The sequence below is a fragment of the Rana temporaria genome, chromosome 1, assembly GCF_905171775.1.
Source record: "Rana temporaria chromosome 1, aRanTem1.1, whole genome shotgun sequence".
Lineage (NCBI taxonomy): Eukaryota > Metazoa > Chordata > Amphibia > Anura > Ranidae > Rana > Rana temporaria.
The window spans coordinates 523,711,312-523,725,606 of record NC_053489.1 but is presented as its reverse complement, the minus strand read 5'-3'; the positions used below and the strand labels follow the sequence as shown (position 1 = coordinate 523,725,606).

At 38.9% G+C, this 14,295-nt stretch overlaps 1 protein-coding gene across 3 annotated transcripts in view; it reads left to right on the top strand.

Moving 5' to 3' along the window:
• Window positions 1–14,295, top strand: part of LRBA (LPS responsive beige-like anchor protein) — a 789,979-nt gene that overhangs the window by 564,123 nt on the left and 211,561 nt on the right. For all 3 annotated transcript variants that reach the window (XM_040331890.1, XM_040331889.1, XM_040331891.1), the window contains 3 exons: window positions 8,330–8,432; window positions 13,772–13,887; window positions 14,034–14,146. In XM_040331890.1, the coding sequence (XP_040187824.1) occupies window positions 8,330–8,432; window positions 13,772–13,887; window positions 14,034–14,146 (332 nt within the window). The remainder of the gene's footprint in view (window positions 1–8,329; window positions 8,433–13,771; window positions 13,888–14,033; window positions 14,147–14,295) is intronic.

The window sequence follows — 14,295 nt, the reverse complement described above, 5'->3', positions numbered from 1 at the left end:
TAACTAAAATTAGCCCTTTATAGTACAAAAAACGCAAATTGCTACTGTAAATATTACTTTCACTGTCCCACAGTAAAAAAATTAACCCCTTACAGTAGCGATTTATTTGCTCTTTTTGTACTTATTTTTGTTTTTTTAACCCCATTATGTTACTAAACATCTAATGCCTGGGTTCACACCTCTTCTTTTTTTTTTGTGCTTTTTGCAGAAACACACTACAGTTCATTTACATGTTTTCCTATGGGACACGTTCACATCCATGATTTTTTTTCAGCGGCTGCGTATTTGGAAAGCGCAAGGGCGCTTTAACGCAAAACGGTGCTATTTTTGTTTTTTTCGGTTCAATATACTTCAATGGAGAAGCTGCAGAAAAGCATGTAATGTGTTTTTGCGGCAATTTGTGTTTTTTAATCTGCCCAACAACAAATTGGCCCAAATTTTTTTTTTAAATTCTTTTTTTTTTTCTTTTTTTTTTAGGCCATTATCCGATTAATCGAAACAATAATTGGCCAACTAATCTATTATGAAAATAATTGTAGTTGAAGCCCTAGTGGTGCACATTGTGGGGATATGGTGATTTGTATGGTGCTTACTTGCTGTTCACATCTATGTACAGCCATATTATATGGTGGTGGGACACACCTCTGGTGATTTCTTCACTGGAAATTCCCTTCCTTTGAGTGTAAACTGCTGTTTTTTAGTGCTTTTTCACTATGCCTATATGCTGCTTTAGTCTTTTCACAGCCATTTGATCCAGACATTACACCCTTTTAATGGTTGAACACACAGTAGTGTTTCACCTTTTCATATTCCTTTTTTTTTTAATACTACACTATTATCAATCTCTTTGCATTTTGGTGAGCATCCAATCCACAAAGTGCTGCCATGCATCTGCTGTTCTCAAAGGCTGTTGACCTGGTGGCTGTCATCTCCAGAAGGCCATCACTCCTGGAAGACTGTCTCCAAGCTTACATCATTGAATCTGGATGATACCTTTGAGCCCAGTTTGCTGCCCATGACTTGTGCAACAGCACTTTCTGGTGAGTGCATTGGTCCAGGGAGACTTATAGATCACTAAGGACTATCACTAGTCATTTAAAATTGTCATTTGTAAAGTGGAAAATTGTTCTGTGGTCCGACAAATCAAAATTTTACATTGTTTTTGGCACCCATGGTTGCCATGTCCTCTGGACTAAAGGGACCTTCTGGCATGTTATCAGCACTCAGTTCAAAAGTTAGTCTGCATCTCTGATGGTATGGGGGTACATTAATGCTTATGGAATGGACAGCTTTCATGTCTGGAAAGGCACTATCAATGCTGAACGAGATATCAAGGTTTTAGAGCAGCATTATGCTCTCATCTAAATTAAGTATTTTTCAGGGAAGGTCTTGCATATTTCAGCAGAAGAGGGCTAAACCAAAAACTGCTTCTATGACAACAGCATGGCTTCGTATTAGAAGCGTCTTAACTGGCTTACCTGCAGTCCAGATATTTCACCAATTGAAAATATTTGGTACATCTTGAAATGAAAAAAAACAACAAAGAAAACCTGGGATTGTTGAGCAGTTAAAATCCTATATCGGGCAAGAATGAGACAACATTCCTCTTCCCAAACTCCCGCAACTGGTCTCCTCTGTGTTTAGATGTTTACAGGGTGTTTTTAAATAAAGAGGCGATACTATACCATTGCAAACCTACCCCTGTCACAACTTTTTTGAGACACACTGCTGCCATCAATTTCAAAACGACCCTATTTTTTTCTTAAACTTGCACATTTTCTCAGTTTTTAACATATGTTTTATACAGTTTATTGGGAATAAAATGTGGGATTATGAGGTTTGCAAATCATTGTACTGTTTTTTGTAGATTTTACACTGCGTCCCGATCTTTGGGGGAATAGGCGTTGTATTAGTAGCTTGGTGGGATTTCCACCTACTACAACCTCCGGTTAAAACACATAAAAAAATTAGTATTAATATTATTCTCTTACCAGTATATTTGTATTTGAATGTGGTTTACAAGCTAAAATAGGCAGGGATCTGGGTATTGTATCAATATTTTTTGGAATGATACTAAATATAATGTCATATATACACACATAAAAAATATAATTTTAGTTCAAACACATGTAGTCAGACCTTACAATACATTTTATTGACTGCAAAGGGAAAAAAATGGTTACATTATATACCGTATGTCTGACGGGTTAAACTTGTGATAGAGTAGCATAGGTCCTACTTTGTCATTGTAAACAGTCATCATTTACCCAGTAAAATTGAATTATAACTTTCTATGACATGTGTATAGAATATGTTGTATAGCCATAAACATTTGTTTGACAATGCATACAAACAAAAATGCAGAGGAAGCACGTTTAACTTTTACAAATGTGGGAAGGGAAGGCTTGCGCAAAGTCGCATACCAACCATGTTTAGAGAAGCCTGAACTAACTGCACAGCTACACCCATGTGCTGTTGCATATTGGGAACACATATAATAACTTTTTATTGAAGCTGAACTCCAGGCAAGCATTAAAAATATATAAATATGAAAATTTGCATTACCTGCTAAAGGATTTTGCGAGTCTAGCAATACAGTCCAATAAAAGTTTACTTGAAAAATCTCCTTTTATGTTGTTACTGCTGCCTGATATATGGCCATCTCTTTCAACAACTTCTGGATTTCTTACATGCTTTGCAGCTTATCCACTGCTGTTTATGCTATTTACTTAAATTTTCTCATGACTGTGTATCCCATGGTCCTTTGCTGTCTAGCTATGATTTCTGAATTTGACTACTCCTCCTCTCTGCTCCTCTGTAGTTTAGAAGATAAGTTATGAATTCTGTGACACAGCAGTGCATACTAGCAGGGCATAGTAAATATGTGTCACATAATTCAAGGAAGTAAATGTGTGGGGATCTTTTGAAAGTCTAGAAACTTACAGACCATTCAGATTAAGATAAGTAGGCTAGAAGTAATTAAAATACCATATGGAAATGAATATATGATTTTACATTTGAACATAGATATGCTTTAATCACTATGGCCAGATGGGAGCAGCGCCGATTTGGGTGGACACACCCAATACGTCCTCCCGCAACGCTCACTCGTGCACACTCTAGCGCAGGCAGCAGTGGGTTCTGTGACCTGTGGACACAGGCAATCATCGATCATTATTCTGGCCCGCTGTGATAGGCCCTGGTACCATGTGATCGATGTGTCCAATCACAATGGGCGCATGAACAGTAATAAACAATGATGTTATTGTTTACTACTTGTTTACTACTATTGTTTACTACTGTGTGAACTGTGTGATTAGGCCGGGGTAAGTCACAGCAGCCCTGTACCATGTGATAGCTGTGACCAATCACGGTAATACAGATGGTTTCATGAATTAAAACTTTACACAGTCTTTTACCGATTTGCTTAGGACAGTGATCATCATAAACAATTGGTGTAAAAAAGAAAAAACCCCCAGAGTAGTACAGTGTCAATAAGGTAGCACAGCAATGCTCTGGTGACAGTAAAAATATTTATTTATTTTTCTCGCCGGTCAGTGTGCGTAATAATCGCTGCACCAGTCTCAGTATTTCTGATCACCTCCTCACCAGTCATATTGTCCTTAAACACTGCCACACCTGTTAGTTTCCCTAATCACTGCCATACCAGTCATATTGTCCATTATCATCGCCACACCAGTTACAGTGTCCATAATCGGTGCCACACCCGTTAGTGTCCCTGGTCACTGCCACACCAGTTGCATTGTCCCTGATCATTATTGGATGCATACTTTATGCCACTAGAAAGCCAAAAGGTGCTGTTTGGATTTTGGGCACCTCTGTGTGGCTAGGCTGTTGAAAAGTCTGCAGGATCGCCATACTCAGGAGTAGCAGAATGTGTTTTGTGTAATTCTAAGTATGCCTATACTGCGTGTTAGAAGTAATACACAACTTTATGTAAAAAAAATGTTTTTCATTTTCTTTCCTGCTTTTTCCAAATACTTAAGGTAAAAGTAAATTTTTTTATCTGATATACACCCTGTTCCAAATTATTATGCAAATTCTATTTCAGTGTCACAAAGATTAAATATTTAGTTTTTCAGTTTAACTCATGGATGACATTATGTCTCAGGGCTCTTTTGATCACTGAAAACAATCTCTGACACCTGTGATCATTAGATTGTAGAAAGGCCACATGCCCAGGGCCTTGTGTCTCTGTATGAAGCGGGTTTGGCATTTTTATTCTTCCAGGGCGTGGAGAAACTATGTACCTTCAACTCCGAGACTAGCCCAGCACTTACCCCTGTCATTTAAAACAAAAAACAGAACCCAACTTCATGTGGCAGCTTCTGTTTACGAGAACCAACACCACCTAGTGTGCAGTAATAGCAACTTCCAGGAGGCTGGGCTGTCAGAACCAGAAGCGCTCACCCAAAGCATGACAGCCCAGCCTCCTGGCAGCCACTTCTCATGCACTGAGGACAGGGGTGGGTGGAATAGCTTTGCAGTTGGATTGGAAGGGTGGAGGGAGTGGGTTTGGGAGAGAACTGCACATTGATTAGGGATGGATGAGTAGTGATGAGCTTTATGTGTATTCGAACATGAGTCTAAACCCACCTGAGCTATCCTGCCAGGGAAGTTGTCAAAGCCAACAGCCAGTCATGGGCAGCAGAGGCATTCCATGCCCATAGCCACACATATGCAGGGGGCCTGTATATGTGTGGCTGCACAGTGGGCAAAGCCTCCACCTATGATTGGCTGTGGGCTTTGACAGCTTCTCAGGATAGCTCAGAAAGGTTTTAGACCAGAGCTCCTCCCTAGTGATAACCTTTTATTAGGTGGGGTAGGGTAGGGCTGAAGGAAATGCTCTGAACTGGGGAGGTGGAGTAACACAGGCACTTTGTAGTGGTGTTTCTTTCAGTAACACCGCTGACTCAGGGGCATTTTTCCCTTACAGTGAAAGCACCAGTTTGGGAACATTATTTCCTTTCAGTGACACCAATAATGAGGGCACAATTTTGCTTTCCAGTGACGCTACTGACTCATGGACCTTTTTAGCGAAACCAATGCCTCTGGGACATTTTTTCCTTCCAGCGACACCACAGACTCTGGGACATTTTTATTTTCAGTGACACCATAGACTTGGGGAATTTTTTTCTATCCAGTGACACCTTCAACTTTTTAATTTCATTGAGGCACTGTTAGTCCCTTATTTGTGCACTGATCCTAATCTTGCTACTAGGGCAGTGTTGAGCTGGGAAGTGTGTGTGTGTGTGGGGGTGGGGGGGGGTATTGGGTTGCATAAAATAATACATTCAATAATAGAGGTTTGAGGATTCACTATATGCACCACCTCCCTTAAATGAGTTAAAAAAAATACCAACAAAAATCTATGGAAATTGGTATTACAAAATTATATACATTGTATTACATAAGCATAATTAAAAAAGAAGAAAATAGTTATACAAAGGGGCAAATAGAGACCTATGGTCAAAGTACACAGTTTGTCTATATTCCTTGTATTATATATGATATATATAAAACTGGAAAAGTGAGTCATGTTAATATATTTCCCAAATAATTGGGTTATTGTCTGCTAAATCTGTAAATTATAAATATTGTGTGCACTATTCACAATGTCATTGCATTTCTGCCATGTGGAGCTAAAAATTATAATGATCATAAACAAGAAGCAGCTTCTTTCTGTATAGCATTGCGTAATCGAAGTATAATGCAGACAGGTAATTTCAAGTGTGTACACAATAAAAAATAAATAAAAAATCACACATGTCAGCAATACCAAATTACTGTACTTGTTATTTTTGTGTATCAATTGCTATGACTGAAAACTACAAGTCTGTTTCATGTCACAACTTTTACAAAGATGACATGGTGCCTGGCTACCAGGTGGTATGTAAGTTGTCTCATCATTAGAGACTGCAGAGATTCTGTTTTAAACCAGAGAGACCTTATTAGTGAAATGAGGCAATCAGCAGGAGGCAGAGCCTTCTCATGCAAATGTGAACGTTCCCATGTACCGTATATAAATATTTAGCACTGTATGTGTAAGTCTCTTTTTTTCTATTTATTTTTAAAAACACAACACACTTTTATAAAATTGTATTTACTAAACTGGTGGTTTTTCAATTGAATTTGCAATTTCAAATTGTATATCTAAAAGAATAAATACATACTCCTATCTTTCATTCATTTTGAGGTAAATGTTACTGAGGTCATAAAAAAGCTTAGCAGATTGTAATCTATCTATGCCTGTTGTATGTGGTTTATACAGCTACAATAATGGAAAATATCAGGGAATATATGAGGATGCAGACCTTTGAATAATACTACCATGTGTGCTTCTGGCAAATATTCCTGAAAAAGCTGTTAGAAGCACTCCAAAAATGTGGACCTTAATCAGTGAACAGGGACGCACTGGACCTCCTGCTTTGACCCGCGGCCACATCCGTGTAAACCCAGCCTTACAATGGGCAAAGCTGCTTGGCATAGTTCTTAAAAAGGCTCATATGTGTTTTTTTTTATATTAGGGAATCTTTCCTGTGAAAGTAGCTTACTTTTATGGCATTCTGTTTTTCCTACTTAATTGGGGTTTTTAAGAAACCAAACTACCCAAAAAAGGAAAGTGATCACCTGTACTTTGTATTCTATGCATTTTGCCTGCAGCTTTTTCACTCCCTTTTTTTTTTTTAGAACCACAACAGTAAAAATCTGTTTTTGAAGCACTATTGATGGATTTTAATGAAATTAGCACATCACTTTCACTTTCTTCCAACCCTTTTGCTTTGTTGAAGCAGTGATATTGGTTATACCAGACAATTTATTAAGTTCTATTGGATTACGTCATATCAGACTGTCCTGAAAAAAGTCCTGCATGCTGTCCTTTTTTCAGCACATTTTCTGGTGGTGTGAACTGGCCTGAGGAAGGAACAATTTTTTTTTGCCTTGTCTTGCTATGCAATGAGGCTGGGTTCACACTGATGCAAATTGGATGTGCTTTTCCCGCATCCAATTCGCATGACTGGAAAGTGTAACCGGGTCTCAATGGAGCCAGTTCACACAGCTCTGGGGTGGCCGCCGTCCACATTGAAAAAGGGTCCTGTGCATCTTTGGCTCAGTTTCAGGTGCAAAATTAGGCAAAAATTTGGACCTTAATCAGTGAACAGGGACGCACTGGACCTCCTGCTTTGACTTGCGGCCACATCAGTGTAAACCCAGCCTTACAATGGGCAAAGCTGCTTAGCATAGTCCCAATACACCTATTGTGAAACGGACCCTTAAAGTTTGAATGTAATTGCTGCAAAATTAAGCAGAGGAAGGGAAAGGAGGTTACACAGCTCAGGCACCAGGAAGTAAATTCCCACTACTGCCCTGCTAACATTGTTGGATGATGAACTTAGGCCCCTTTCACAGTGAGCTGCCACACTTCTCCTGCAGTGCCGTGTACCCATTGTTTTCCTGTGTGTTTGGCTGCACTTTGCCAAAGACTTTTATTTTGTCCCCCATGTTTCGGCGCACTTTCATAAAGAGCACCCAAACACCTGCATGCAGGACTTTTGGTGTGCTTTTATAACTGAAAACCGAGGCACATAATAGAAGTCTATGACAAAGCACAGTAAACTGACACGAAAACCATGGGTACACTGCATTGCACCCACACTGCATCGGTGTGAAAAGGGCCTTACTGATTTCAGCAGGATTGCAATGTTTACATGATATCCTTAGAAACTTACTGGTTAAATGCACTTGTTTCCATGAAATTGAACTGTAACGCATAAGCTGCAGGAAGTATCTTGTGGTTGATAAAATGCGAGTGTAATTAATTTGTTGGTTTTCATGGTTATAGTTGCACAGTTAGGATGAAAAAAGACACAAGTCCATCTAGTTCAACCAATAAATAAATAATAAAAAAAAATGATAAAATCCCATACCCACAGTTGATCCAGAGGAAGGTGAAAACCCCCCAGCAATATATTTAATCGTTCAATATATTATTTTCTAAATAGGGGTATGGATCTTGTATAGTAAAATTGATGTTTATGAAAAACATTGTAATTTTTTGCAATATTTAGGGTGAAAGGTACGTTATTTTCTTCATAAGTCAGTTAAGTTGTTTTTTCCTCGAGACATTAATTTGTGCCACTTCTGCAATTTTTTTATCCTGTTTTCATGGATCCAATTTCTTAAGCCCTACAATTACTGTAAAAAAAAGTAACGCGTTGTTTTTGAATTTTAAGGCATTAAACCCTTTTAATTTTTCAAACTTTTTCAAATTTAAAAAATATTAATGCGTGTTGTTTCTTATGTACAGTTGCAGTCATGTTCAACTTTCCGGACCAATCTACAGTGAAAAAAGTAGTTCACTGCCTCCCCAGAGTTGGAATCGGCACGAATTTTGGGCTTCCTCAAACCAGGTGAACAATTGGGGATTTATATTGGGCTACCATACTCTGTATTACTGTGACACACAAGGAATTTATTGTAGTGATCTTTACCCTTTCTACCAAAAATAAACTTTAACATCCATCTTTTGTATTGACTTTATAATTGAGTTTTGAACTACTCTACAGTGCAGTAAGGTGGTTATAACCCCAAAAGCAAAAATATAATATAATGCAGCTTACCAGTACTTTGGTGTGATGGTTACTTTAGTTACATTTTTTGGTTTGTTTTCTCATTGTCATCTGGTAATTCTGACCGTAAGTCTGTTGATTTTCAACAGAATATTCTGTCCTGCAGATGTAGCAGTTAAAGGGTTGAGACAAACCCTTTACCATTGTCAGGGGTGCTTACAAAGACCAGTTTTTTTTTATTTAATCTTTTTGTTTATCCCAAAAGGATCAAAACTTGTAACTGCTTAAAACCCCATTCCACCAGATTGACAATGTTGCTGTGTGCATGCATTCAGTGTGAGCACTCTAATATAGGAGGAGGTGTGTTTTGGGCCAGATCACCAGGTGAAAATGGAGGTAAAAAAGCCTAAAAAATAAAACGAATGCAGCCACCCCAACTAATGCTTGGTAAGCTGCAATTTGTTATATTTTTGTTTTTGGGTATACTACAGCTTTAAATTTTGTTGCATGTGCTGATTATTTTTCTTTTTATTATATTTTATGAAAGTGAAGTTAAATAAGAGTATAAAATATAAACAGTGCTGGGTTTTAAATGACGATACGCAACCCATGAATTATGCATATACCCGTTATAAATATTTATGAAGGAAAGTGCACAAGCAATAACCATTAAAAAGCTGTACCACGTTCACCCAGACATGATTTATAGTGTTAGGAAATGTGTGTATTTTGCCATAAGCTTTCTTATTCAGTGTTTTTCCACTTCTGTTTCAGAAGTGCAGTTTCTCTTCTTCTGTTGATAGGCTGAAGAGATGATAATTTTGCCAACTGTTTTTGCACAGAATCTGCCACTGTGGTGCATCAGATCAGTACTAGAGGTCTATTAAAATTGAGGACTGTTAGCAGATTATCATAGGCAAATCAGCCTTCAGTTTGCTACACCCATTGACATTTTGTGTTTTACTGTCTTTTGAGCATTAAGCTCCTGTTCACATTGGAGCGACTTTAGACAAGTCGCATACTATTGCTGGCAATGACACTGTTTAAATTGATGCAACGCCGACTTTGTAGTGCTGAATCAATTTGAAAAAGTAGCACATGCACTACTTTTGGCAATTTCCTGTGCAACTTTAATAGACGTCTGTCCATGAATTTACGCAGATGTGTTCAAAGTCGCACCCGACACGTGGATTTAAAATTGTGCGATTTCAGATGAAGTTGCATTCAATGTGAACCCCCTGTTAATCACAGTAAATTAGATTTTTATATTGGTCAGCATAAATGTACTCTCTAATGTCAGAGTGAAAAACAATCTTTACAAAGTAGATTCAAGTGCAACTAAAGCCTCTTACCAAAATTCAAGACCCCAAGTTATAGTCTAAACAAGCTCAGACGTGTGTGAACCTTGTTGATGAATCTTCACAGAGGAACCACAGAGCGCAACTGCACTCGATAGAGTTGTGTGTCTCATCTCCACTGCAGCAGTATCACAGCCACCAAGAAAAATGACAACATCCATTGTGTAAAACCACTACATTTATTGGACAAAAATACTGTATATCTACTCACTTATTAGCGTAATGTGAACATCAATACAGATAACCAGTGCCTCTGCTACCAGCTCCAGCACACACTATAATGTCAGCACAGGCTCCGACCCACCCCTGGAGTGAAGAAGAGACATAACTGCAGTAAACTACTTTTTATTTTATGTTTACGTTTTCATCTTTTATTGTTTATGTATACTGATGCACTTAGTGTGGTTTAATTTGAGCACCAAGCTCATTTTTTTTTTTTTAATAATGGTAACGTAATTGCAATAAAAAAAAAAATTAAGTAACAGGCTGCTTATATGGAACTAAAGTCCTCATTACCTCTGCTCCAACACCGCAAATTCTCTTATCAGTATTTTCTCCCAAGCCTCTTCCAGGTGCTGGTCATCGGCCATCGTAATTGGCTGGTGCAGAATGATGCATCACCTGTGTGTGGCCAGGCATTCGGTCATCCTGGCACACAAGCGCCATACACGGAATGTAAACTGAGCTGTTTATGTGCATCTCGGTGTACATTTTAGAGAATACTGTGAGCAGGCATGCAAGTTTATTTTATTGACTCTTTTGCAATAAAAAGCTAGCAGGTTTTTTTTACTTAGACTTTTTAGTTCCATTTTAAGTATACACTTATATACAAAAGAAGGTACAGCGCTAAAGTAAGTGAAATAAAAAGTGAGTGAACCAAATAAAACAAAATATGAAAAAATCAAAAAATCTGTGGCTTAATTGAAAAACAACAAAAAATAATGATAAAAAGTCCATACAATGTCCAAGGGTGAAAAAAAGGAAAATCGCTGATCCTCCACCAATCAATAATTGAATCTAATTAATAATGGCAATAATGATGAAAATCAGTGAAGAAAGTCCAAAAGTGAAAGGTAAGATGAACGAAATTCCTAATCTTCCACCAAAAGAAAACACCCGTGTGATGGTATTTCAATCTGCTTACCAGATCCCCTGACCGTTTTTAACGCGGTCAGTTTGAGCCCAGAGATGTTTTAAAGTCCTCTCAAGTGGACTATAAACCAGCAGGTTGAAAGGATCAGATCATCAACTGCTCCAAAACTCCAGATAAATGAGGAAGATACGCTCATATGTTCGAGGAAGAAAGAACAAAAAATAGCTCCATGGTGAAGTACTGCATGTAAAGGTCTTTTAATGAAAAAGGATTGCACTTACAATTCAGTAGATAAAATACGGCTTGTCATAAACCCCAGCGCGTGCTGCCAATCGAATCCTGATGGCTGTTCTCAGTGTGTATAGCTCTCTCCGCACAAGCGATGACGAGGTACGCGTTGGCCACTCCTACGTACGTTTCGTCGTAAGACGTCGTCGGGGATGGACCAAGCTGTACCTCTTTTGTATGTACGTTTTTTTTTTTTGCTTTGGGTATTATGAGCAATAGGTACTAGCTGCTTTTGTCACTCATCACTATTTAATTATCACGTGTTAGTGCAGTGTTTTCCTTGGGTTTCTCCCAAGGAATTTTTTACAAGTATACACTTATTTTTTATTTGATCCACACAAATCAATACTAGTGCAGTGTGAGATTAGTTAGTGAAGAAGCAGCACAGTGATAAGACACCCCTTTGATCTACTGTCAGAATGTTCCTTACCAGCTCATTAGCACCTCAACAGAACTGAGGGAACCTAACTGCGGCCCCTCCCTTTACCATCCTAAGTACTGATGTGCAGAGTATTACAAGAGGCTCATGCCTAATCCTCACATTTTTGTAAATATTTTATTATATCTTTTCATGAGATAACACTTTGCTACAATGTAAAGTAGAAGGTGTACAGCTTGTATAACAGTGTAAATGTGCTGTCCCATCAAAATAACTCAACATACAGCTATTAATGTCTAAACGGCTAGCAACAAAAGTGAGTACACCCCTAAGTGAAAATGTCCACATTAGTCCCAATTAGCCATTTTCCCTCCCCGGTGTCATGTGACTCGTTAGTGTTATAAGAAAGGTCTCAGGTGTGAATGGGGAGCAGGTGTGTTAAATTTGGTGTTATTGCTCTCACTTTCTCATACTGGTCACTGGAAGTTCAACATGGCACCTCATTGCAAAGAACTATCTGAAAAAAATCGATTGTTGCTCTACATAAAGATGGCCTAGACTATAAGAAGATTGCCACGACCCTGAAACTGAGCTGCAGCATGGTGGTCAAGACCATACAGCGGTTTAACAAGACCGGTTCCACTCAGAACAGACCTCGCCATGGTCGAGCAAAGAAGTTGAGTGCACATGCTCAGCATCATATCCAGAGGTTGTCCAAGACGTATGCTGCCAGCATTGCTGCAAAGTTTGAAGGTGTGGGGGGTCAGCCTGTCAGTGCTCAGACCATACGCCGCACATTACATCAAATTGGTCTGCATGGTACAGCATCCCAGAAGGAAGCCTCGTCTAAAGATGATGCACAAGAAAGCCCGCAAACAGTTTGCTGAAGACAAGCAGACTAAGGACATGGATTACTGGAACCAGGTCATGTGGTCTGATGAGACCAAGATAAACGTGTTTGGTTCAGATGGTGTCAAGCGTGCGTGGCGGCAACCAGGCGTACAAAGACAGGTGTGTCTTGCCTACAGTCAAGCATGGTCTGGGGCTGCATAAGTGCTGCCGGCACTGGAGAGCTATAGTTCATTGGGGGAACCATTAATGCCAACATGTACTGTGACATAGTGAAGCAGAGCATGATCCTCTCCCTTCAGAGACTGGGCCACAGGGCAGTATTTCAACAGAATGACCCCAAACACACCTCCAAGGCGACCACTACCAAGCTAAAGAAGCTGAGGGTAAAGGTGAGGGACTGGCCCAGACCTTAACCTTTCTGAGCATCTGTGGAGCATCCTCAAACCGAAGGTGGAGGAGCTATAGGTCTCTAACATTCATCTTTGTGATGCCATCATGAAGGAGTGGAAGAGGACTCCAGTGGCAACCTGTGAAGCTTTGATGAACTCCATGCCCAAGAGGGTTAAGGCAATGCTGGAAAATAATGGTGGCCAATTTGGACATTTTTTACTTAGCAGTTTAGACGTTAATGGCTGTGTTGTTATTTTGAGGGGGACAGCAAACTTACACTGTTATACAAGCTGTACACTCACTACTTTACATTGTAGAAAAGTGTAATTTTTTTCAGTGTTGTCACCTCAAAAGATATAATAAAATATTTACAAAAATGTGAGGGGTGTGCTCAATGTAACAATGTAACAGAACTGTAAAATACAGTGGTTTTATAGTCTCCTCTCTTGCAGAACTGCTATACAAAACTTGTCTGGTAGTGTGCCCCCCAACTGGGCCCTTTGACTCCTCCCACCAACTCCTGGGTCACTGCTGTGTCGTGACCTTTTTTTACATAGTGATTTTGTTAAATAGTAACAGTCTCTTTAAGCATACTATGTTTTTTTTTTAAAACACAGGGGATTTAATAATTGGCTTGTCCGACTCAGACACTGTTAAATAAGTTAATAGATATGTCTGTCACTGTTCTCTGTGTGTGATGTATACAAATGTCTCTAAACAAAGCTTTGCTTATGTTTTCCTCAGTTTGAGGGAATTAACATGTTCTCAACACCTTTTCTATTTTTTAACTGGAAATTTGCATGTCTTTTTTTCTTGGCAGGCGCATCTCCCTAGCTACTGCTCGGCAGATATTTAAAGCATCAAATATGACTCAGCGTTGGCAGCACAGAGAAATTTCAAACTTTGAATACTTGATGTTTCTAAACACAATAGCTGGTAATATGGCCGCTGTATTACCTTTAAACACGTTTTTATATTATTTTATATATTTTTCATGTGTATCCTAAAATATAGAAATGCATTTCTAGTCAGTGGTATCAGATTCTGTACACCACACAAATCTAAATATGCTGTCTTTACAGGACGGACCTACAATGACTTAAATCAGTATCCAGTATTTCCTTGGGTCATCACAAACTATGAATCAGAAGAGCTGGACCTTACTCTTCCAAGCAATTTTAGAGACTTGTCCAAGGTGTGTACCTTTCTACAATGTTTGATGGGCACCGTTATTTTCAACTGGTTTCCACATTTTTTTAGACTCTCTTTAAGGACTGGCTTGGTACTAATAGAGGATTTTTTTTCTAGAAAACAATAATAGAACTGTTAAAGCGGGGTTCCAAC